Source organism: Nicotiana tabacum, chromosome 12, assembly GCF_000715075.1.
Source record: "Nicotiana tabacum cultivar K326 chromosome 12, ASM71507v2, whole genome shotgun sequence".
In the NCBI taxonomy this organism is placed as follows: Eukaryota; Viridiplantae; Streptophyta; class Magnoliopsida; order Solanales; family Solanaceae; genus Nicotiana; species Nicotiana tabacum.
Window position 1 is genome coordinate 33,136,957 of NC_134091.1, and position 26,495 is coordinate 33,163,451.

Consider the following 26,495-nt stretch of genomic DNA (forward strand, 5'->3'; position numbering starts at 1 on the left):
GTTGGCTGACTTGCTTACCAAGGGCTTAACTTCTGGGCAACATCATCTTTTATTAGGTAAGCTGGGTGTGCTGAATATACTTCACCCTCCAGCTTGAGGGAGAGTATTAAAGTATAGTATGTTAGTTAGTTGTTAGTATTAGGGGTCAATTTGTAGATAACACAAAGTTAGAGTCTCTTATTATTATTGTACAAAGTTAGGTCGGTTAATTAATTAGTAAAGCTGTATAATTACAGTCTGCACATCATTTTCAATTAATGCAATAGTGAAATTCCAAAATCTTATTCTTCTGCTTCAATCTTCTTCTCCATTTTCATGGCTAATTCTAATTATATGATACGAGTTCAATTAGAATCCACTTAGTAATTTCCTATTTTGATTGCAGATTCTATACCATTGTAATTAGCTTATAGATAGTTGTTAGTTAAGTGTCATGTGCAACACACGTGACCATTAGTGGGACTATAAGGCCGTTAGTAGTCTGTTAGCAAAGCTGTTAAGAAGTTAGTTATAACTAGCTTCTTGAATCTTCCCTTCCCCTCAACTGCTCGATATATAGCAGAAATCCAACTGTATGAGGTCATTGAGAATCATAGCAATAAGAATCAAACATCTCATTCTTCTCTGCTCTTACTTTTTTTTTTTCTCGAGCTCAATTGTTCAGGAACAATTCTCCATTTTTTTGTTCCTTAGGTTAAGCTTAGTCTCTTTCTAATTCTGTGTATTTGTATCATTGGTATCAGAGCAGTGTTCCTCTGACCTGCTACCATGGGTGATCACAACACTCGTATGCAAGAATTACGGAGAGAGGTTGACTCATTGAAGAGATCTATGGAAGGTGTGGTTGGTTCCGTCACTGATCTGCAGCAAACAGTGGATGCAAAAGTGGCACAAGCAATCGAAGAAATTAAGAGGTTGATGACAGGGAGTTTGAACCCTCATATGGTTCAAAATCTTCCTATTAATGGCGTAGATCATGAGGGTAACAATGCTGCTCCAATGGAGAATGGCTACAGGGCTAATGGCTTAGCTGGTCACTGCCAAGTAACCACTCAAAATTACCAGGTGAATTTCCAAAGTTTGATGGGTATGGGTTGATGGATTGGCTTTACAACTGTGAGCAATTCTTTGACGTGTATGAAACACCTGAAGATGCCAAGGTAAAGTTGGCTTCCTACAAGCTGGAAGGAAGGGCTTTACAATGGCACCAATCTTACATGAAGCACAGAATCACAAGGGAATGCCCAAGATGGGGGAGTATGTCAGGTGCTTGTACGCAAGGTTTGGGTCAGAATTATTTGATGATCCGATGGGATACTTCAAAGAACTACATCAGGTAACTTCTGTTCAGGATTATGTAGATGCCTTTGATAAATTTCTTACGAGGGCTGAACTCTCTGAATATTATGTTGTGAGCTATTTTGTAAAGGGGCTTAAACTAGAAATTGGATTAACTGTGAAAATGTTAGGTCCTAGATCACTAGCTAAGGCTGTAAGTTTAGCTAGGATTCAGGAACAAACCCACTCAAAATTTCCTAAGACCCCAGAACACCACCCATAATAACCCAATTACCAAACCAAACAGTAACCCAAATACTAAACCAAACTTTAAACATGCTAAACTCCTAACACCTGCTGAAATGGATGAAATGAGAAAACAAGGATTATGCTTCAACTGTGATGAGAAATTCACTTATGGTCATGTTTGTAAAAATAGAAGGCAGTTATTTTATATGAAAATAGAAGGAGGATGTGAAGAAATAAAGGAACTAAAGGATGAGGATGTAATGCTAGAGCCTGCTGAGTTCCTAACAATGATTGGTCAATGATTTGAGACTGATGATGAGGGCTCCATCTTGCCCCATGTGTCAATACATGCTATGAATGGTTTGAATGATTTTAGGTGCATGAGGGTCACTGTATCTGTGAAGGGAAGGGCAATTCATGTGCTGATTGACACTGACAGCACCCACAATTTTCTAGATCTTAATACTGCTAAAAGATTAGGGTGTGTTCTGACTGCTATAGCACCCTTTGATGTGTCTGTAGCTAATGGGAAGAAGGTGCAGAGTAACTATGTGTGTAAGAAGTTGAATTGGAAAATGCAGGGGGTGACATTTGACTCTGACATGCTGGTATTGCCTATTGGAGGTTGCAACATAGTCTTAGGGATCCAAAGGTTGATCACCTTAGGTGACATCATGTGGAACTTTAAGAAACTTAAGATGGAGTTTAGTGTCTTGGGTCATAAGGTGTCACTGAGAGGAATGCAACCTGCAGCTGTCAAGATTATCCAACAACACAGCATGGAGAAACTTCTAGCTAAGCCAGCTGAACCCTGTATGATATCTGTTGGAGTCTTCAAAAAAGAGCAACAAGGTAGTGTTGAAGCTAGTTTACTGTCAATGGATGGCAACACTAAACAACTAGGAGAGGCACAGGAACAACAGGATATCATGCAACAATATGAAGACTTGTTTGAAGTACCTAAGGAATTACCCCCACCCAGGGAACATGATCACAAAATCATCTTAAAGGAAGGCACTTCACCTATCAATATCAGGCCTTATAGGTACCCTGCAGTACAGAAGGATGAGATAGAAAGAATGGTTGATGAAATGCTGGAATCTGATGTGATAAGATCCAGCACCAGTCCTTATTCTTCACCAATTGTTTTGGTAAAGAAGAAGGATAGATCTTGGAGAATGTGTGTGGACTATAGGGAGCTGAATAACCATACTGTAAAGGATAAGTTTCCTATCCATGTGATTGAGGAGTTATTAGATGAGCTGCATGGTGCCAAATACTTTTCTAAACTGGATCTCAGATCTGGCTACCATCAGATTAGGATGTTTGAACCAAACATTCCAAAAACAGCATTTAGAACTCACCATGGTCACTATGAGTTCACTATCATGCCTTTTGGTTTAATCAATACTCCCTCAACCTTTCAAAGTTTGATGGACAAGATCTTTCACTCTCATCTAAGAAAGTTCATCTTAGTCTTCTTTGATGATATCCTTGTCTACAGCCCAAACTGGCAGGACCACATCTCTCACCTAAAAGAAACCTTCAGTATCTTGAGATCCCATACCTTATATGTAAAGAAAAGAAAATGTACCTTTGGAGTTAAACAAATTGACTATCTAGGCCATATCATCTCTTAGGAAGGGGTTTCCATGGACACACAAAAGGTAGAATCTGTGGTCAACTGGCCTCAACCAACCACTCCTAAGAGCTTGAGAGGATTCCTAGGATTGGCTGGGTACTATATGAGGTTTATCAGGGGTTTGGTATCATTGCAAGACCATTGAATGACCTGCTAAGGAAAGACAATTTTCAATGGAATGAAACAACTTTACATGCTTTTGAACACCTGAAGAGAGCAATCGCTACAATACCTGTCCTAGCTCTTCCAGACTTTTCTTAAAAATTTGTGGTGGAGACAAATGCTTCAGGTGGAGGAATTGGAGCTGTGTTAGCCCAGTATAACAGACCTATAGCCTTCTTTAGCCAAGGCTTATCTGAAAGGAACAAAGCTCTTTCAGTCTATAAAAGAGAATTATTAGCACTGGTTACTGCTTTACAAAAATGGAGGCCATACTTGTTGGGAAGGCAATTCACTATTAAAACTGACCACCATAATTTTAAATATCGGTTGGAACAAAGGATAACTACTCCTAGCCAGAAAAAATGGCTGGTGAAGTTATTGGGGTATGACTATACTATTTCTTACGAGAGAGGTAAGGACAATATAGCCGCAGATGCACTCTCCACAAAAGATGAGCATGTCCAACTTTTCAGCATCTCAAGAATGCAATCTCAATTGTTGAATGCTGTCAGAGAGTGGCCTTACTGGTTGGCACTAGCAAAGTGGTGGTACAACACCACTTTTCATTCTGCCATCAATATGACCCCTTATGAAGCTGTCTATGGTCAAAAACCACCTCCACTACTGCCCCATATGGCTTTTGATTCTCAGTTGGATTTGGTGGATAGAAGCTTGCAAGCCAGAGAATCAACTCTCAGAAGTCTCAAATTTTACCTTCTAAGAGCTCAAAACATAATGAAAGTTCAAGCTGACAAAGGAAGAACTGACAAGTCTTTTTCTGTAGGAGATTGGGTATACATCAAGTTGCAACCCTACAGACAGTTATCACTCAAGCCCCATAACGTGCAAAAATTATTTGCCAAGTTTTTTTGGTCCTTTCCAGATCATTGCAAGAGTAGGATATGTGGCTTACACTTTGAATCTACCCCCGGATGCTAAAATTCATCCAACTTTCCATGTCTCACAACTCAAGAAAAAATTGGGATCTCACACAGCTTCTGTGACACTGCCAGTGGTGCACTCTGAAGCTGGTCCTACCCTCCTAATGCTTGAATCAATTGTTGACAGAAGATTGGTCAAAAAGAATGGCAAGCCTACAACTCAAGTGTTGATTAAGTGGCTTAATGTTGCTGAGGAAGATTGCACATGGGAAGACTATGAGACCTTTTGCCACCAATTCCCTCAATTCAATCCTTGAGGACAAGGATTGTCTAAAGGGGAGAGTATTGATACGAGTTCAATTAGAATTCACTTAGTGATTTTCTATTTTGATTGCAGATTCTATACCATTATAATTAGCTAATAGATAGTTGTTAGTTAAGTGGCATGTGCAGCACACGTGACCATTAGTGGGACTGTTAGGCCATTAATTATCTGTTAGCAAAGCTGTTAAGAAGTTAGTTATAACTAGCTTCTTGAATCTTCCCTTCCCCTCAACTGCTCGATATACAGCAGAAATCCAACTGTATGAGGTCATTGAGAATCATAGCAATAAGAATCATATCTCTCATTCTTCTCTGCTCTTACTCTTCCTCTTCCTCGAGCTCAACTGTTCAGGAACAATTCTTCATTTTTTTGTTCCTTAGGTTAAGCTTAGTTTCTTTCTAATTCTGTGTGTTTGTATCATTATACATACATACATATATATATATATATATATATATTGTTTGAGATAGAGGAAAGCGAAGTCAAGTATCAACTTACTTGATAACGGAACTCATAACCTAGTTTTCCTTAACGAGCATATTTCGAAGCACGTTTTGAGACAATTAATAAGTCACATGAGTTTGAAGAACTTCTTGTAACATTCTGTTAAAGGTGTGGATACGTTCATAGTGTGATTGTACTTAAATGCGTTTGATGAAATGTCTATGTATGCTTTCAGGTACTCACGACAGGATTCTTATGGAACTTTTAAATTGGTATGAAAAAGTAAGATGGCTCTATTTCAATGTGCATGTTTTAAATTTCTACTTGCATCTTTGACTTATGATATATGTATGAGTTGAAAACGATACTTTTGTAAAAGTGAGAGTAATAAAGGACTTGGTAGCATACATATTTTATAGCCCACTAGAACATTAATGTTTCTGTGTCAAAGATTAGAGTCAGCTCTTTGTTATGCACTTATGCTATGGTTACAATTCTTGGGATTTGATTGAGTTTTTAGACGTTAATTAGTTTAGTTGTATTCCTTGTGTTAGGTTATTTGCTTCCTTAATCTATCTTGAACCTTTGAGCATGTTTCATGAAAATAGAAAGAGTTGAATGATGATTAGTTATTGCGAACAAATTAAGCATAATATAACGCTCGCTAAATGTCAATCACGGCTTCTACTTGGATAGTGACATATATGTTTGTTAACGTAAAGAAAAAGAGAAGAATTCTTTAGCTATCTCTAAATTAAAGAACATTTTGAAAATAAAATTTAAACAGTTGAATCCAAAACAGGACATAAAGATAATGCCCATATTAACATGCTCGAGGGAAACAATCCTGTCCAAGTCTTTGTTCGCCTGCGTATATTGACCTTGTTTTTATAGCGTATAAATTTTTATCTCTTTAATACTATTATTATAGCATAATATATTTTTAAGAGCTTGTAATGAGAAACTTAATTACTACTAACATTTTGATGATATCGCCTAATCTCTGATGAGATGAAAATCAATTCTTGACAAAATATAATTGACTCTTGGCATAATCAAACGTATCAAATATGAAAATATTGAATGGAATTAGTGACTCACAAATTATTTTCATTTCTATATAGCTACAGATGATAAATTTGCTGAAAATATAACTACAAATAATAAATACAATATAAATATTTGATGTGTTGCGTAATTTTTCCTATACCTAATGAATCGGTTGTCAATTAGCTTGTAAATGTTACTTATCACGGTTTCATTGGAAACTTATTCTTTTGTTTTACGTATCTTTATTGCAACGACTCGTTTCAATACTACAGCCATCCTATCTTTGTTCTTGGTTGCTTCTCCAACCTAGTCACTCTGTAAATTGATGCTTGATATCTTATTGCCTGTACTTTTCAATTTCCCATCATTTTATTCAAACTCATCTCCAGTTTAACCTTTTAAGTTTAAAATATGTACTTTTATTATCTCCTGCGTTTTCTTGTTTGGTCACCCTCTAGCTAGGCAGGAGGCATTCATGGTGAAATAATTTTTTAGAAAGAAAATCTCATCTATAAAGAAGTAAAAATAGAAAGTGCATGAAGATATTTTACTTTGTCACTTAGGTAAGATTTCCTCCAATTTACTTTCTTTTGGTAAGTTTTTATATTTGTCAGGTTGATTCTTTAGGTCATTCTAACTCGTTGCTTTTTGCAAGTAATGTGCCATAATAATCCATATTGTCTTTCTCAAGATGACTGACGTATAAATATAAAATGATAATTGAATATGTGAAGTGTAGGACAAAGTGACAGACTATATTAGTCTTGCTGGATTGTATTGTTCTGCTTTGGTGATTAATAAAATTTGATAGTTCGGAAAAAAAGGGTGTAAAATCGAATAGACAAAGACATATATTAGTACTATCTAGGATTAAGATAATTTTGCAAAGCACAAATTTATTTTTATTGAATATTGACTAGTCTACATTTTGAATTTAATTCTCTCACGAAAACTATGGTTCGGTTCTGTTTGGATCGATTTTTCCCTAAGAAGAAACCAAACCAAATAAGTCGGTTTTTTAAATATTGGAACCAAACCAAACCAATTAAGTCGGTTTTTTATCGATTCGATTTTTGTCGGTTTTTTAGTTTTTTCGGTTTTTTGATCGATTTTTTTCTTAATATGATACATACACTACCAAACACATTCCGACGAATACATTTTCAACGTAACACTATCAAACCAATTGCTCAGTGAGAAATCTATCATTTACCAAGATGTGATGAATAATTTAAGTACTCAATTAAAAATTGATTATTTTTAACATGAAATAAATTCTTGTACTTAGCAAAAGAAAACTACCAATCAAACTAGAATGTAAATGCAAAGAATTAGATTATTATAATAGTAAAAAACTAGACTAAAAATACAAACAACTAATATGTACCATAAAATTTTAGAAACTTTATATAAAAATATACACATATATGGGTATAATAATAAATTTAAATAGCTACTTCTATAGTGTGTGTGTCGGTTTGGTTCGATTTTTCGGGTTTTTATGAACACCCCTAACTACAAGTACTTCATCTTGAATTTAGCAAGACCACGGTGGCCCTAAAGGCAAATAGCCAAAAGACAAGGGGTTCCTCTCAAAATAAAAAGGAAGGAAGGGGGGGGGGGGTTCCTTGGCATTAACCCCTCACATGTATACAACATATGATTAATACGTCTAGTTGGAAAAAAAAAAAAAGGTTTTAAAAGCCAATATTAGAGCTGTTTGGTTTAAAATTACTCTGATTCATGAAGATCAAATCAAAATAGTTCAAAAATCAACCATCCAATTTGGCATCAAAAATTTCCCAAAAAACTAAAGCTCAGGTCCTTTTTGATTTATAAAACAAAAATTGGATTCCGAAAATTGCATCTCCATGGTTTTTAATGCAAATTAAAGACAACATGAGAAGTTCAAAATAAAATATCCAATTTTTTTTCCTTTCAAAAACACATATTACTACTATTAAACAATTTATCAAACGCATAAGTTTCTCAAAACTAGTTTTTAGAAAAGTAAACTAAAATTAAATCCAAAACGCCATTAGATTTTTACAAAAAGTAAAGAATATTCTTCAAAAAATATTTCAAACGTAAAGCTTTTCCTAAAATTATTTTCAAAAATGAATTTTCTAAAAAACTAAACACCAAAGTACAAAACAACAAATCCAAAAGAAATGTAGCAAAAGAAAAAGACAAAAGCACGGCTTAAAGAAAAGCCTCCCCTCAAATAATGAAGTAGCAAATGTGTGGAGAGCCATTGGATTTTGCAGGCTTAGCATTTTACAAAAGCCATTGGAGAATCCCAATGCCCCCCCCCCCCCACCCAAAACCACCATTACATAGTCACATAAGAGTACTTCGCTCTTTTCACTTCATCTCCACCCCACCCACCCCCCAAAACCCCCCTCTGTTCTAAAAATCCTGGTTACCATCACTAACCAAAAACAAAAGAAAAACCCTTTCTTATTCATCTTCCTCAACCATTCCTGGATCTGAAAAATATACTATTTTATTACTTCAAGGGTGGGGGTTTATTATTTTCTTTTTGTGTATAAATAAATTATTATTCATTCAGATTTCAGAAGAAACACTTCCCATAAATCTAACCCCTCAAAACCCACCCACCCCTCGCATGAGTAGTAGTGAAGAGATGTCTGAAGATGAGGAGCGTCCACCTTGTCCTTCAGATCTCTCCGGCGGCGCAGCAAAATCCCGCAACTGTTGCGCCGTCACCGGTGGTTCCGTCGCCGGCGGAGGAGGTGGAGGGATTTTTCACTTTTCACCACACCCAGATCAAGTTCTTGAAAATGTGCTAGAAAACGTTCTCTGTTTCCTCACTGATCGCCGAGACCGTAACGCAGCATCCCTCGTCAGCAAATCTTGGTATCGGGCCGAGGCCCTAACCAGATCCGAAGTCTATATCGGCAACTGTTATGCCGTTTCTCCGGGCCGAGTTACGGCCCGTTTCAAAAGGGTGACCTCTGTGGCCATTAAAGGGAAACCTAGGTTTGCTGATTTCAGTTTGCTTCCTCCAGATTGGGGGGCCCACTTTGCTCCTTGGGCTTCTGTTTTGGGTGAAGCTTATCGTGGGCTTGAGAAGTTGTACCTGAAACGCATGTCCATAACTGATGATGATCTGTCTTTGTTGGCCCGTTGTTTCCCCTATTTCAAAGAGCTTGTTCTTGTCTGTTGTGAAGGTTTTGGGACTAGTGGTCTTGCTATTATAGCCCGTGATTGCAGGTTAGTATACTTTTATTGGGATTAGATCTGTTTCTCCGCAAACCCCTTATTTTGGTAAAGTTTAGATTTTTTGTGTAATTGGAAGTTTGCAGTTTACTTAGTGTAGATATATTAATTTTACTTGGAGTTGTGCTTCATGTGAGCTGGTGTTTGAATTAATGATGTTATTGGGTTATTGTTAACTGTTTAGTTTCTGCATTTGGAAGTTAAGGGTATTTCTTGAGGAGACTAGCATTAAAGTTGTGATTTTTGAGTTTGACACTAGTGTTTGTTGTATTTGATTTGTGAGTTTGCAGTTTGTGAAATATAGTGCTAGTAGTATGATTGATTTTGTTATGGATGATGAAAGGTTTTTTACTAACTGCAGGCAAATTAGAGTTCTTGATCTGATAGAGTCTGAGGTGTCGGACGATGAAGTGGACTGGATTTCCTTCTTCCCTGAGAACAAGACGGGTTTGGAGTCTTTGACCTTTGATTGTGTTGAATGCCCTATTGATTTTGAGGCATTGGAGAGGCTAGTAATCAGGTCGCCTAGTTTGAAGAGGCTGAGGTTGAATCGGTTTGTTTCTATTACGCAGCTGTATCGGTTGATGATTCGAGCTCCACAGCTTACCAATTTGGGAACAGGTTCATTTGGCCCCTCGATACTCATTGATGACCAGGACCCTGATTATGCTTCTGCTTTTTCAGCCTGCAAATCCATTGTCTGCCTCTCGGGTTTCAGGGAAATTGCTCCTGAATATCTGCCTGCAATTTATCCAGTTTGTTGCAATCTGACCTCTCTTAATTTCAGCTATGCTGCCAACCTTAATACTGAACAATTCAAATCCGTCATTAGCCGCTGCCATAAGCTCCAAGTATTGTGGGTATGTGGTTTTATTTTTCTATGATATATGTTCTTCTGACTATTTGTTATATTAAGCTCAATTTTGATCTTTCAGGTATTTGATTCTGTATGTGATGAAGGACTCCAGGCAGTTGCTGCGACATGTAAGGATCTGCGGGAGATTCGGGTTTTCCCTATCGAAGCTCGGGAAGATGCAGACGCCCCTGTTTCTGAAGTAGGTCTCCTTGCAATTTCTGAGGGTTGCAGGAAACTTCAGTCCATCTTATATTTCTGCCAACGAATGACAAATGCAGCTGTTATAGCTATGTCAAAGAACTGCCCGGACCTTGTTGTATTCCGACTATGCATTATGGGTCGACACTTACCTGACCATGTTACTGGCGAACCAATGGATGAAGGCTTTGGTGCTATTGTCAAGAACTGTAAGAAGCTTACGAGACTCGCCGTATCTGGTCTATTGACTGACAAGGCTTTTAGTTATATTGGACAATATGGAAAATTGGTCCGAACCTTGTCCGTTGCTTTTGCTGGGAACAGCGACTTGGCTCTGAAGTATGTGCTTGAGGGCTGCCCTAAGTTGCAGAAGCTAGAGATCAGGGATTGCCCATTTGGAGATTTAGCTTTGCGTTCTGGTTTACACCATTATCACAACATGAGGTTTCTTTGGTTGTCATCTTGTAGAGTAACTCTACAAGGTTGTCAGGAGATTGCTCGCCAAATGCCCCGTCTAGCAGTGGAAGTGATTGGTTGGGAAGATGAGGAAGAGAGTGAGAATGGTGAGTACGTCAATACATTGTACATGTACCGGTCTCTTGATGGACCAAGGGCTGATGCACCACCATTTGTGCAAATACTGTGACGTTTTTAGAAGGAAGATCGGAATTTTATGCAGTTAATTGATTGGGGCCTTTAAGAAATGATTTAACTATTTTCTTTGGAAGAGATGCTCTCCGGAAGTCTGCTGCGACCCACAAGAAGGTGCAAGTCTCCTTCTTGAGCAAACAAATGGTGCACCACTTGCAAAGGAGGTGAGCAATCTATACTATATTCACTGCTGGTCTACATGGATGTCAATGTATATGGTTCAGTACAAAGATTGGTTTTTCCAGCGCAAGAAGACAAATGTTGTATCAGTAATCTTTCTTTTCATTTCCTTTTACTTCATATTCATGGGGCCTTTCAATTTAGCAAGTGGAGTGGTCGCAGAGGCCACAGTAAGGATAGATGTTCCAAATTGCGTGCTGGCGGGATCATATTGCAGCTCAATTAGACTTCTAAATAGCTTTTTGGAGAACGGAGGTGCTTTGGAGAATCGACACACATGGAATACACCTGCATGCTCTGAGTTATTGGATCGTCAAGTAGTATCTTTTCATACAATTGGGCCTCCTTTATTTTTGTTTCATTGTTAGTTTAGACTTCTTGAAGCTTTTTTAGTTGGTGATTAGCCTAATGCTCAGAAGGATACGGCAGTTGGATCTATCCATCTCGCTTTCTAGAAATATTTGTTCTTTCCAGATTGTGTTGTTCTTAGCACCTGACTGTTGAATTTATTATTGTTATTGTTAGAAGAAATGGTGAGAGATGGGTAATAAATGCCAAATATGCATGGACCAGATGCTAGTGTGAGCTTTGTCTTTGCCTTTTCTTTATGTGGAATGATCAGCTTTGATAGTGAGACCCATAAATGATGTATGGAAAGCATTGTGCAAGTACAAAATGCAGGACCCCTCTCCCCCTTCTCCTTCACACACTCACTCTCCCCCCTCATAGTTTGTCACTGTATGTGTGTGTGGGATCCATGTATCAGTCTTATCCTTTCTATCTTTCCAGCTTTTGAATGGCCCTTATTTTTCTCATCTGTTTTCTCTGTAGGAGTCTCTGTAGTGGGAAAGGATAGTACAGCACACACATCCCATATATTCACCTTTTATGATAATTCATTGAACAAAATCTGATTCTTTTGGATAAGAGTCTTGAGGAGCCTGCTATATTATCTGTTTACTGTTGTATGCTGCATTCTTGATTTGTATTGAGTAGAATTCAAAGTGGGACCAAATCACCTATGGATTGGTTTGATGATTTGTCACAACTCCTTTATTTGATTTTCAAGTAGCAACAACTCAAAGGGTTCTATCTGTGTATGTATATATATTTTCCTCTGTATGACTGGTATGTAATAATGAGGAGAAAAATCTGCCTTCTGTGTTGATATTCTGTCAGGTATATGGTAAAAAAGCAAAACCCTATTTTATCAAAGTGGGATCTGAGTATGCAAATTGAATGAGTGATGGTAAGCAAGACTTCCCTTTTCTTTTTTGTCTACTAAACATTTGTAGGATAAGTGGACCTGACCCCATTTTGCTTTTCCTACTTCCCTCTCCTCCCCATTAGCAGTTAGCCACCTCATTCTATCTATCATATATACCTCTACTCTTCACAAAGTCACTTCTTCATATTCTTGATCTTTCACTAAGCAAGATATTTGATAAATAAAAGTACTATAGCTTATTTGCCAATTTGACTGTCAAAATCTTTTTTAAATGAGTAACAGACTATTCACTTTCAACACAAAAAAAAAAATTCTGTGCCCTTGGGAGGAAAAAAAGTGACACTACAGTGCAAGAAAAATACATGGAAAGTGACCTAACAATAAGGACAGGCTCAAGCATCTTTCAATCTTGGCCACCCTATGCGTTTGAAGACCACTTCTGATGGACACATCTGACATAATTAATGAGTATGGACAACGGACTAAACAAACAAAATACGGGAAAATGACACTGTATAGTCACTATCAAAATAATAATCGAAAAATTATATATTTTTTGTATATATATACATTTTGTATGTTATATAAAAATTATATACTTTTTCGCCTACGAATGTAAATAGTTTATGACGCGAGTTAAAAGTGAAAAAAATTATTTAAACACATATATGTTTTTAAAAAATTAGAATTTAAAAAAAGAAGAAATAGAAGGCAATCAATCATAAGTTCACCTAGACACTGACTGAGCAAATTAAGTAGACACCTATGTTTTAAAAGGCGTTTTTGGGGCGAGGCGTACCAAAAACTCTCGGGGCGATGGTGTGTGGCGAAAGTCTCAAGAGGCGTACGCCCCCTCGCATACGCAATTCGGGGCGCGTTATTTTAGTAAGGAGTAAGCCCCAGAGACTTATTCAAATTAAAACAAAATTTGTTGAATTACTCCTTCATATAATACCCAAATTCTCAAAAGTCAGTTTGGTAATTACTCAAAAGGTTTAAAAAGGAACTCAAAAGTATTATATTTAAAAGTAAAGACCCTTTTTATTGATTTAAGCCATAATTTATGATTTTTTCAATTTTTTATCTTGTCCGCTAGTCTGCTAATATCTCCCAAAAGCAACGAATATTTAATTTTTTTTACAATTACAAAGAGAACTACATTTTTCTTCATAACAACAAATTCAAAGTTTAAATTGCAGGTTAATCATCCTTTTTGTTCATCCATATAGAAAACTTTATTCTTTTAGACTCAAATTACTTGTGTTTGTAAGTAACATCTAATAGATTGTTTTGATTAGTTTTTTGTGGGGATGAAGCACATATATATATAGTTTTCTTCAATTTTTATGCAATTTTACATGTTTATAAATATTAACTGTCATTATATTATTTTATAAAATATTAAAAATTAAATACCTATAAAACTTACGCCCCGCTAAGACAAATGTAAAATGCCCCATCTCACGCCCAAGCGTTTTAAAACACTAGACACATACATCAAAGTGCTTAAGCTACAAAGTTGAGCTCCTTTAGCAATTTTTGTAGAGAATGGCCAAAATCATCTAAAAAAAGTGGACCCCTACTAAACTGATCATTGAGTTTGGTGGGCCACGTGTACGGTATGGGAGGTGGAATACATTACTGCACCCCCTTTTTCTTATGCATAATGAAGTATTAAATTCAGAAATCATCTTTAATTACTTAATTAATACTTCTAAGCATCACTCATAAGTCACAATCACAAATGAACACTGTTTCATGTTCCAGTTGGCCAATGATCTCGTCAGAACCATAAACGCTTCTTTAAATTGTACTATCCGCTTAGCGGCTTGTACTCCCTCCGTTTCAAATTAGAAGAAATATTTTCCTTTTTAATTTGTTCCAAAATAAATGACACATTTCTAAATTTAAAAATAATTTAAATTTAAACTCTTCATTTTACCTATTTTACCTTTTGATAAGAGTGAATTGCTCTAGTGGTGATCATTCTCCACTTCCAACCAAGAGGTTGTGTGTTCGAGTCACTCCAAGAGGAAGGTGAGGAGTTCTTGGAGGGAGAGAACCGAGGGTTTATCGGAAACAGCCTCTCTACCCCAGGGTAGGGGTAAGGTTTGCATATACACTATCTTTCCCATACCCCACTAGTGGGATTATACTGGATTGTTATTGTTGTTGTTGTACATTTAATTAGAAGCTTTTATAACCACACAAATATCATGGCTTAATAAAGCTTTTACCCTAAGTTTTTAAGACCACTCGTTTTAAAAGTTTTTTTTTTCTTAAACTCTGTGCCGAGTCAAAAGCTCATCTAAATTGAAACGTATGGAGTAGTTGAAAGAACTTAGATGCCAACATACAAATATTGAAAACTAACTTATCTTTATACAAATAGCATATCAATTTTATTGTTTACTTTTTCGATTTTATGCGCACGAACATGGATTGAGGGGGTGGGTGGCAGAGGCGGATGCAAGATTTTCGCTAAGGGGGTTCAAAAAAGAAAAAAGTAAAAAAAAATACAGCTAGTGGAATTGAACCAATAATCTTATAAAGGTTTTGAACCCCCTTCACCATAAGCTATGATTCTGGGCTATATCAAGGGGATTCAGAACATAACACATAGAGATAAAAAAACAGATTTTGCCTTGTATATATAATGTAATTTTTCGACCAAAGAGGTTCGAGTCAACCCCTTCCGTACCCTGTGGGTGGGGTTGGAAAAGTCGGTGAATCCAAAAGAAAGGGTTAGGGGATTATGCACAAGTTTTGTCTGTTAAGCACATTCATGGCTGAACTAAGCACGAGGTCAACCACTAAAGTATATGCTCTTTCCTCTCTTCGTGCTACTCCACTTTCTTACATTTATTTTCCCACTTCAATTTTTCTAATTAATGCATACGTGTGTTCTTCTGTTTGTTTTCCCTTTCTTAAAAATATCCTATCCCATTTTTAACACCCCCCCCCCCCTTCCAACTGTTGTTGACCACTATTTCAAAATCGATCATTCTTGATTAACTTGGTTGGGTTCCATCAATAACCAACGAAAACAACGTAATTTTCGCGACAAAATTGAAGAGAAATGGAAACTTTTTAAGTATTTTTAACATATACAGATGTCCAGCTTAAAAATGATATGATGAGTATTATTATTCGGACATTTGAATGAAGTTGAAATAATAAAATATAATATAACTAATAGGAAATTAAGGCATATAATTGATTGATTTGATAAAGGCACATGTGGAAGAACAATAGCTTTGTTAGATGCTGTTCAATTGGTAAATGACGTTAAAATCTTGAGTTTGAATTGAGAGACACTAGTGATATATACTACTAATATTTAGGAAAATAATTTTAAAAGTCGAGTTGTGGGTAGTTTTTTTAAAATATTTTGGAGACACTGAGACTTTGTACTTGTTACTTCGGCCTGCCTTCTGATCGGATCATATAATTTTAAAATAATCAGATCAGATTGATGGACAATTCATTTTTTTAAAAAGTTTGTGTCTGCAATAAATATCTTCTTTTTTTTCTTTTTCCTCTTTCTAAAAATAAATTTCTTTGTCCACTATTGAAGACATGAATTATTATTTACTTAGATTTCTTGTCATACTTGCGTGTGATTGTCTGGTGATGGATCATGTGAACGAGTAAGATGTTGTTCTTTTGTTTTAAGAAAAAGAAATATAACAAACACTTTCTTGGAAAATGTTGGCATCAGCTTGAAATTTTGCTATACAAACAAAAGCAGAAACCTAATTTTTGACTTAAGTGATATACTTATTTGAATACCTCTACCCCCCTCCACCCCTGGTGAGAGGAGGGGGTGGGGTTATTCTCTCATATTCTAGTCACTTGAATTGGTTTGACAAGCAAAAGGCTCTAACCAAGATGTTACCAAACATCACATGATAAAGAAAAGACTCAGAAGACAAAAGGCCAACTCATAAGTTAAGCATCACTATTGTGTGTATCTGTGTGTGTTTTTGTTTCTTTATACATGTTTTTATTTATCTATTTAAGTATTTATTTAGTTTCCCCTAATGATTTCCTGTGACTTTAGAAAACATGTTTACTTCCGAATACATGAGTCCCTTTGGTGTCTTAAAATGATTAGTTGTGCAAAGAAAGTGGCCTATTATGTCAACAAGTTATTGCTCTAGAAGGCCTATCAGTATGCTCGACCTAACACTTTTTAAGTTTACTACTTTTTTAACTTGGGAGATAAGTTTGGCGTAACCGGTAAAGTTGTTGTCATGTGATCAGGATGTCACGAGTTTAAGCTGTAGAAACAATCTTTTGCAGAAATACGGAGTAAGACTACGTACCCTTAACATTCTACCCTTTTGAACTCGCGCATAACGAGAGCTTAGTGCACACCAAGCGGCTGACCTTTTATTTTTTTTTAACTTGACTTGTGACTGGGACATTGTTAACGTAATATCTGTACTTAATCTAGAGCCAGTTCCAGCCGCAGGAATTAGGAAGAGTAATTTGTTTAGCCAAAATTCTAAAATCAGCTTTTTTTGAAAAAAAATATTTTATTTTCAAAAATATTTTTTAAAAAAAAGTATATTTAAGCAACAATTACTTAAAAGAACCAAAATACTATTTTGGTAAGAAACAGCTTTTGATTGCTTTCAAAAATTATTTTGAAATCACTTTTGAGCAATAATTGAAGGGGGGCTTGGCATAACCGGTAAAGTTGCTTGCATGTGACCAAAAGTTCACGGGTTCAAGTCGTGAAAACAGTCTTTTGCAGAAATGTAGGGTAAGGCTACGTACTATAGACCCTTGTGATCCGGCCCTTTTACTTTTAAGCAACAATTAATGTTTGGCTAAACTTTTAAAAAGTATTTTTAAGTGTATTGTTCTCAAAAATACTTTTGGGATAATTTTTTTTCTTTCTATTTTTTAGAAATTACTTTTACTTCTCCTTGAAAATACTTTTTTTCCTTTAAAAAACTTGGACAAACATCTCAACTTTGAAAAAACATTATTGATAAAAAAGAGACTTTTGGCAAAAAAAAAAAAAAAAAAGGCTATTCTCAATTTGTAATTCCATTTGCATTGGACATAGGAGAGACGACCAATTTCCCTTTTTTACTTTGACAGCAAATATTTGAGAGGGGAATTATACCACACTTTCCAAGGTCTGAAAATAAGGAACTTTGAGATGACAAGTCTCAAATAGAACCTGAAAATTTGGCTAGTAGATAATTACCAAATTAAATCAACTGAATTGACACAGAACGGTACCATGTTATGTATAGTATAATCAGTCCATAAAGATAAGTGCCACTGGTTGTTCAAAGAAAAAACCTCATGTCACACTACACTTAGTTCATATTATGTTGATTCATGACTACTTAGCTAACTCATTGCAGGTCCAATCAAGTAGTAGTATTTTATTCTGGTCTAGCTATATTCTTAGGGATCAACTATACCACCAAATTCATGTAAGGGCCAGAATTTCATGCTCCTCCTTTATGACATCTGTGAAAGAAATCATGAATTCCTCTAGTTAATGGGTTGCAATTTGTAACTTTTGGTGGGGTAGCTAAGAGGAGCTGGGGTAGACAGATCCAGAATTTCAAGAGGATAGTTACACTACTGGAAAAAGATGAATCTAAAATTTATATTTGACGGGTTTAACTTTAGTCTCTTACCATGAATTTACTATACTTCTGAAATTATAGGTTCAAAATTATACTATTTTTTTTTGAAATTTTAGCAATTTTCATATATATATATATATATATATGTATTCCGTGCCGAAAACAAGACCGTTCAAGAGTGGAATTTGAACTGCCAATTTCACTTATAGATTTTTACCCAATAATAATAATTGCACTGTAAGAGTCTTTGAGCATGGGTTCACGCACATATATTTAAGTAATTTTGAAGAAATATAACATTGTTTACATGATTTAGGGAGATGAGTATGACAAGAATCCAGAACCCATTTGTGGTTCTTTTGGATAAGTGTGACGAAAATGTGTGTTTAAAAAAAGAGTAACATTTTTATATATAGCGCTCTTTTAAAGAGCGCTATGCTTTAACGGAGTTTTGGCCATTAAAGTATAGCGCTCTTTAAAAGAGCGCTATATATATATATATAACGATCTTTTAAACCGCGCTATACAGGGCTGATAAGACAGCTATGCATAGCGCGGTATATAACCGCGCTATATATGTATAGCGCAGTTATATACCGCGCTATACATAGATAAATAAACGGTCCCCCTCCTTCTTCCCCACACTCAAACCAGACGCCCCCCTCCCCAAATTCAAAATTCTTTAACCTCCCCCCCCCTCCCCCCAAATTTCCTTCTAAAAATATTGTAGTGGACCCCACCCGTCACACAAAAAGATAAGATTGTAGGTCCCACATCCTAACCAAGCCTTCTATTGTTGTGGTTTCCTCGTTTCGGGCTCAAATTTTCAATTCATCGACTTTCCGAAAAACATAAATCGAGGTATTCCGATTTAGTTTATGTCGAAACTCGTATAATAATGCATATTAGTTGTTTTGAATGTGTTTCCATGTTGTTTTATATTTTTTTTGTGATTAAACTAGTATGTCATTTTTATCCGGACTAAGATATTAGTGTTTTGTGTTTGTTTTGTGATTAAAATGTATTTGTTGTTTTTATCTAGTTTAGATTATTTATTTGCTTAAAGACTAGTACCCTTTTAGCGTAGTAAAATGTAGAGCCTTTTAGCGTATAATCCCTGTAGTTTAAGTATCTTTTATACTGATAGATCAAACACAAACTCTGTCCAATTAAATATGATAAAAATTAATTATTTAATTTACAAAACAAATATACAAAATTATGAAAATATTAAAATTAACACACACAAGAATTCAGGATAGCTTGGTGCTACTAGGCCTCAAATATCGAGCCTGTAACCCATAGGTATATACTCTGTCCAATTAAATATGCTAAAAATTAATTATTTAATTTACAAAATAAACATACAAAATTATGAAAATATTAAAATTGACACACACAAGAATTCAGGATAGCTTGGTGCTACTGGGCCTCAAATATCGAGCCTGGAACCCATAGGTATATACTCTGTCCAATTAAATATGATAAAAATTAATTATTTAATTTACAAAATAAACATACAAAATTATGAAAATATTAAAATTGACACACATAAGAATTCAGGATAGCTTGGTGCTACTGGGCCTCAAATATCGAGCCTGAAACCCATAGGTATATACTCTGTCCAATTAAATATGATAAAAATTAATTATTTAATTTACAAAACAAACATACAAAATTATAAAAATATTAAAATTGACACACACAAGAATTCAGGATAGCTTGGTGCTACTGGGCCTCAAATATCGAGCCTGAAACCCATAGGTATATACTCTGTCCAATTAAATATGATAAAAATTAATTATTTAATTTACAAAACAAACATACAAAATTACGAAAATAATAAAATTGACACATACAAGAACTCAAGATAGCTTGGTCCTACTGGGCATCAAATATCGAGCCTGGAACCCATAGATATATACTCTGTCTAATTAAATATTATATAATTATAAAAAATAATTATTTAATTTACAGATCAAACATACAATTAATGTTGTTTAATTTACAGTAGACGCCATGGACGTGCCACCTATGCATCCCAGACCTGTCTCCGATGAGCTATTAGTGTTACAGGACGATCATAGGTCTGCCTACGTATGGGAGGGAGAGTTACTAGCCCAGACTCTCCGCGCCAGGAGAGTGAACGACATGTGGAATTTTATGAAGAACAGAGATCTCCATCCCCGTGTAGTCTAGCGCCTGCGGGATACGAGCTTCTACATGATTTTGGAGATCGGGCGGCTACAGCTCAACTGGTCTTTGATCACGGCCCTGATAAAGCGATGACGACCGGAGATGCACACTTTCCACCTGCCCATTGGCGAGGCCACCATCACGCTGCAGGACGTGGAGGTTTTATATGGGATGCCTGTTGATGGACTGCCTGTTGCACTGCCTCAGGCCATGAGAGAGATGACGCGTGGGCAGTATTTGGACATGCTGCAGCAGCTCACTGGTTTCAGGCCACAGGATGAGACTGTACACTCAGGGGCCAGTCGTATGAGTTTGACAGCTATTCGACAGCATTTGGAGATATTGCACCCGGACATCACCGGGGAGACAGATGATCTGCATATTCACCGGTATACGAGGGTCCTTCTATTTGGGGGGGTCTTGTTCCTGAACACTTCGGGGAACCTAGTCAGCTTGAGATTTCTTTATCATCTTCAGTTGCTAGATGATTTACCCCAGTACAACTAGGGTGATGCTGTTCTCGCCTACTTGTACAGGCATCTGTGCCGGGCGAGCATGGGCACCCAGCATGACGTATGTGAATTTTTGCCGCTTCTACAGGTGACAACATATTCGAATACTCTGTTCATTCCTTCCAATTCTATCTAGTCAAAAAATTTCTTAAACTTTACGTCAACTTTGTATGTTAGGTTTGGGCCTGGGAGCGGTTCCTGCAGTTGCAGCCATCTCTACCACCTTTACCTCCGGATGTACCACCTCCGTTTCTCCCTCTAGCTAGGAGGTGGATTCTCCGGCGTGGATATGTACGAGATTACGAGGCTCGGCATAATCTCCTCTTTTGCAGGGATGTGTTGGATATGCTGGAGGGCGCACAGATAAATGTGTACCTAAACTTACTTGGTATACTTTATATTTTATATGTTGTGCAGGCTATTGGCCTACATATAGTCTATCAGATGGGACTGCAGATGCAGCAGCATGCCGGCTAGGGAGCGGCCGCTTTGCATGATTACGGCCGGCGAGTTACAGAGGTGGTTGCCCGGATACTGCAGCGAGCTCGAGAGGATTAGCACTTGGGACACGACCCTGCTTATGTGGCGCCAGAGCAGTACCAGCGAGGTAGGGGTGTCGCACGAGGGAGGCGTGCCCCATGAGGCAGGGGTTCCCCTCGAGGTAGGGGCGCCCCACGAGGCAGGGCTGCCCCACGAGGCAAGGCTGTCCCACGAGGTAGGGCTGCCGCACGGGGTCGTGGTGGGCGGTGAAGAGGTGGTCCCCAGCAAGGGGGCGTTGAGGCCCCTATTGATGATGTTGGTGCTGATATGCCAGGTGACCTACATGAGCCGGACGAGTATCCCACCAGCATGCCGTCATACATCCTTGGGATGCAGCTCACTCCAGGGATTTCGCAGGTGACCCCGTCAGGTCCGTTATTGATCACGGGCACGGACCTTACCGGAGAGGATTGTGAAGCATACTTCCCAGGTTCATCGACCGCTGCTGAGGATCGGTCGACCTGAGATTTGTATAATGGGTGCCGGTTGAGTTATGTCTCATCATCACTGGCGCAGGTATGTTTTTATTAGTATTAAATTTAAATTTGTTTTCTCTTTTCTCATTTATTTTCCATAACTTTATTAATTTTCTTATTAAGGCTTCATCCCCGCCCATCACGGAGGTCCATTTGTGCGATGCTGACATGGCTACGACGGAAGATTATATTCAGGATCCCGACAAGATCATGGTAAGACAATTTAAATTGTTGTGACTTAATATATACTTTCCTATACTGAGCTGACTTATTCTTCTGTAGGTTTCTACTGGACCGACGACCCCTTCTACCGATCCTGCCAGCACCACTGATGATCATAGTGCAGCGCATCCTGCTATAAAGAGGTGCCGTGATGAGGATGATCCTGATAGCATAGCCGGGCGGGATGGGATGCGCCTCAGGCCAGCGGCTGCATTGAAGCACACAGGCTGTGGGACACATTGATTTTTTTTTTGTATTTTATGTAAATATTATTTTATGTAAATAATAACAATAATTATGTTTTTATTTCCCCGTTCCTTCTTTATTTTAATACTACAACACAAATACAAAATATAACAACTTAACATAATTTAAATTCAGTACAACTAATGAAAATACATGACATGGAAAACATAAAGATAAAGTAGTACACTCAATACATACATGTCATTGTTTAGTCATTGCCGCCCATTATTCTCTGCTCCAACCACTTAAATTTCTCTTCCATCTTATTTTTTTCTAATTCTGCCTCTTTCAGTTTCTCCTTCAACTCCGCAATTTCTCGTTTATATATTTTTTCATATTTACACTGTTTTAAGGTCAAATCATGAAGATACTGCAAAGATCATTTGTAGCATTCCTGCTTATAGGGTTCATCAATCCATACCTCAAAATTGTAAAAAGGTTCATCGGGAACCCTATAAAACTTGTCTATACACATCCAGTAGCGGCGTCCAACTTCACCATCATCCCAACAGTCATTCACCAAATATTTTTTGCCGCACTGGCACCTTGGTACATAAAGGCGTTCAGACATCTGTTAAAGCGTTAAAAAAAACTTTGCTTTTATGAAAAATTTTGCTATTGGTTATTGTTAAGCGCAGAAAATAACTAGAATGCTCCCTTTATTTACCGCGCTATATATATTCACATAACATAGTATTTAACCGCGCTATATATATTCACATAACGTAGTATTTAACTGCGCTATGCTTTGCGTGTTAAAGATGATTACGGATACAAAACAGCTTTTTCTCAGACGGGCAGCTTTTCAGTTCGACAAGACAATACACATAATGTAGTATTTAACCGCGATATATATATTCACATAATATAGTATTTAACCGCGCTATATATATTTATATAATTTAGTATTTAACCGCACTATACTTTGCGTTTTAAAGATGATTACGTATATAAAATAACGTTTTCTCAGACGGGCAACTTTTCAGTTCAACAAGACAATACACATAATAGTATTTAACCGCGATATATATATTCACGTAACGTAGTATTTAACCGCGCTATATATATTCACATAACGTAGTATTTAACCGCGCTATGTGTATTTACATATTTATCAGAAATCTACCTTTAATTCAACTATTTTTGAACTATATTTATCAACTATATTTATCAAATATATTCACATATTTTTTCATTTTTTAATCCTATACTATTTTTGATTACATGAACGGGAGGGAGAAATACATTAATTTACTCAACTGAAAAATATTAAATATTAATAAGATTTAACAACAATGGAAACATAATTTTATTTGATACATCTTGCAACATAAACAAAACATCTACTTATTACAATATAAACTCATTGATAGTTAGAAACATTAGAAGAACACCCACCACGAGCTTGATTACCACCGCCACTCAAACCAGACGAAGGATATTTTCGACGGTTGTGTCCTGTTTACGAGCATATACCATATTTGCGCGCATAAACGGTATCACTAACATCCATTTGGTTCCGTATACACGTTCTCTTCTGCACCTGTATTCGACGCAAATAGTCCTTGTTACACACCATTTTAAATGGTTCCGGCGGCCAATAATGCTCAGCACCCACTGGCTGTAACTGCCCACTATAGGTATTTAAGTAAGCAACAACACTATATTCTTTATCAGCGTAGTTGGTTGGCCCTAAACCTGTATGTTGAAAGCACCTGATAGTATGTGAGCACCACATATGGTAGATGGACCATTTTCCACAAGAGCATAACCTTCTAGATTCATTTATGGTATGTATATTATTCCCCCGATTTTGATGGATAGCGGTGCGAACTTCAAAAATATTTCTGTCGTGATCATACTGCAAAAATGAATGCCAATGTGCTCGCCGCCTGCATTTCTCAAATCTCTTCATCGGCAGTGGCATAAATTCAACACCCCTTTCCATTAATGACGTTGCAGCTGTAGTCCTTTCAACAAACCTCTCCGCCATCTGCTTGAACGACATCCGCACCATGGCAGTGACATGCAATCCTCTTGCTGACTTCAATAACCCGTTGAAAGACTCTCACACATTTGTAGTCAGAATTCCTCATCTTCTTCCACCATCCGCATGCAAAGTCCACTTCTGAAGCTCATGTCGCATCAACCAATGATAGGCTCTCTCGTCTTCCTACCTGATAGATTCTATGTGCCTCCGAAATTTATGCTCTTGGTAGTCTGTTGCTGCCATCCACATCAAATCATGCAGATCCTTGTTGGGATGTGCCTTCTGGAAATTGGCCTTAAAGTGCCCCACACAGTAACAGTGGTAGGCATAAGGTTCTTGCCATGCAGGCAAGTTCTCTGCATAACTTAAGATACCACCATGCCGATCAGATATTAGACAAATGCCGGAACACTGTTTGACAACGTGCTCTTTCAAATGGTTCAAAAACAGCGTCCACGTCTCTTGGCTTTCATTGGCACAAATAGTAAATGCTAGAGGAAATATTTGTCCATTAGCATCTACTGCAACGCCTATTAACAACTTGATATCATACTTTCCATAGACATGAGTGTCGTCTATGGATATTACCGGCCGGCAATGCGGAAAATCATCAATTGCTGGTTTAAATGCCCAGAACACGTAATTGAATATATATTCTGATTTTCCTAGATTACGCTCAAGCTTTCATTCAATAACCGTCCCGGGGCTAAAGTGTTTCAATGCGGTCATGTACTTGGGTAGAGCTGCAAATGACTTATCCCAGTTACCATAAACAATTTCAAACGCACGTTTGCGCCTGAGAAATGCCTTTCTTTTGGTAATGGTATGACCATATTCCTGGTGGACTGATGTAATGCACTCTTTGATTTTATACCTTATGGATGTTTCAAGGTGTGGAATAAGGACAAGAGAAATCAAGTAAATATCCAAGTTGTAGTGATTCCCATTGAGTGTGTCCATTTCACATCTGTGAGTGGGAATATATTTACCCACTTTCCACAGACCCGTGTTCTTCTTGCTCGCACGCAGCATCCAATGACAACCCGTAAACTATCTGCGAAAAACAACCTTGTATACATCCGGACTTGACTCCCATACCATCATCTCATGACACTCTTTTACGCTGTACATTTTTGCCGCCCTGCTTAGGCGCACTTTATCAGGAAAAAGCATGCCCTTTGCCAGCACCGTTGGTCTAGAATCATCCCACATTGCTGTCCGAATTTCATCAAAATTCCTTGTGAGAGCATCCACATCCGGCATACTTGGCAATTTATCAAGGTAGGGAATCTTCCTTGAATGAAACGACACTTGGGACTCGTACACTCTTGGTCTAACGGGGGGATGGAGCATACTCCCTCGTCAAATCAGGTCCTTCATTCTCTTCCTCCTCGTCACCATCCTCATGAGGGAAGGGTGTGTCGTCTCCGGAATCATCGGCATTGTTGTCATAATCACTGTTCTCTTCCTCACTCTGTGCATCTGCCAGATCCCGATTTAATATATCGTCTTCGGGCAATTGAGTGAGGACAGGTGGTTCAACTTGCTCGTTTTCACTGCACAAACAACAAAATAATAAGCTACTAAAATTAATAAATACTTTTCATATAGCTGTATCACTTTACTTACAAGTCGTAACGTGTTGACATTCCTTGATGGACATTATCATGTTGGTGATGACTCCCGGATGGACCACCATGATCCAACACACTAGAACTACGCATATTCCAACTGGGCGTGGGTTCATAACTTGTAAAAGTCATATCTGGCTGGTACCCCTTGTGAAATATATGAGTGTTAATACAAATTCAATACAACAAAAATATACATCGTAACACTAAGAAAAATTAAAGTTTACCACTCGTCTTGTAGATTATGTAAAGCAAGAAAGAAATTATTTTCTCGCTCCTCATTCGCCCGTGGTGATAAGTTTAAATCAGGGCAAACTCTTTCATCCGGAACCTGTCTGGCAAAAACTGCTCCAGAATAACCACCCGATGACTGAGGGTTATCCCTACTATGCGCAACCTCATTATTGCGAACGTCTTCGACCTTGACGTACATTTCTAATATTTTTATCACAAGAAATTTTCGGTATTCATCCGGAGTCCTCAAAAAATCCCTCAAAGTTTCATCATCGTCGATGTTAAACTCAGCGTAACAAGCAACCCCTTGCGGAGTAACGAAATACGGATATCTTCCGGTTACTTTAAGATTCACCGAACGTTTCCTCACACTCATTTTATTACATAACAATGATACCAATCTATCGTACTCCATTGTAAGTGGCAACTTAACATGACACTGT

The 26,495-nt window shown here is 37.3% G+C and overlaps 2 protein-coding genes across 2 annotated transcripts; both read left to right on the forward strand.

Moving 5' to 3' along the window:
• Window positions 1–1,640: 1,640 nt before the first annotated feature.
• On the forward strand, window positions 1,641–4,529 carry LOC142167081 (uncharacterized). Its single transcript, XM_075227239.1, has 4 exons — window positions 1,641–1,804; window positions 1,904–2,925; window positions 3,459–4,123; window positions 4,215–4,529. Exons 1-4 carry the CDS (start codon window positions 1,641–1,643, stop codon window positions 4,527–4,529), a joined length of 2,166 nt encoding a protein of 721 aa, XP_075083340.1.
• Window positions 4,530–8,213: 3,684 nt separating this feature from the next.
• Window positions 8,214–11,731, forward strand: LOC107764726 (transport inhibitor response 1-like protein). The gene is made up of 3 exons (XM_016583329.2): window positions 8,214–9,268; window positions 9,636–10,134; window positions 10,210–11,731. Exons 1-3 carry the CDS (start codon window positions 8,661–8,663, stop codon window positions 10,972–10,974), a joined length of 1,872 nt encoding a protein of 623 aa, XP_016438815.2. The 5' UTR covers window positions 8,214–8,660; the 3' UTR covers window positions 10,975–11,731.
• Window positions 11,732–26,495: the final 14,764 nt, after the last annotated feature.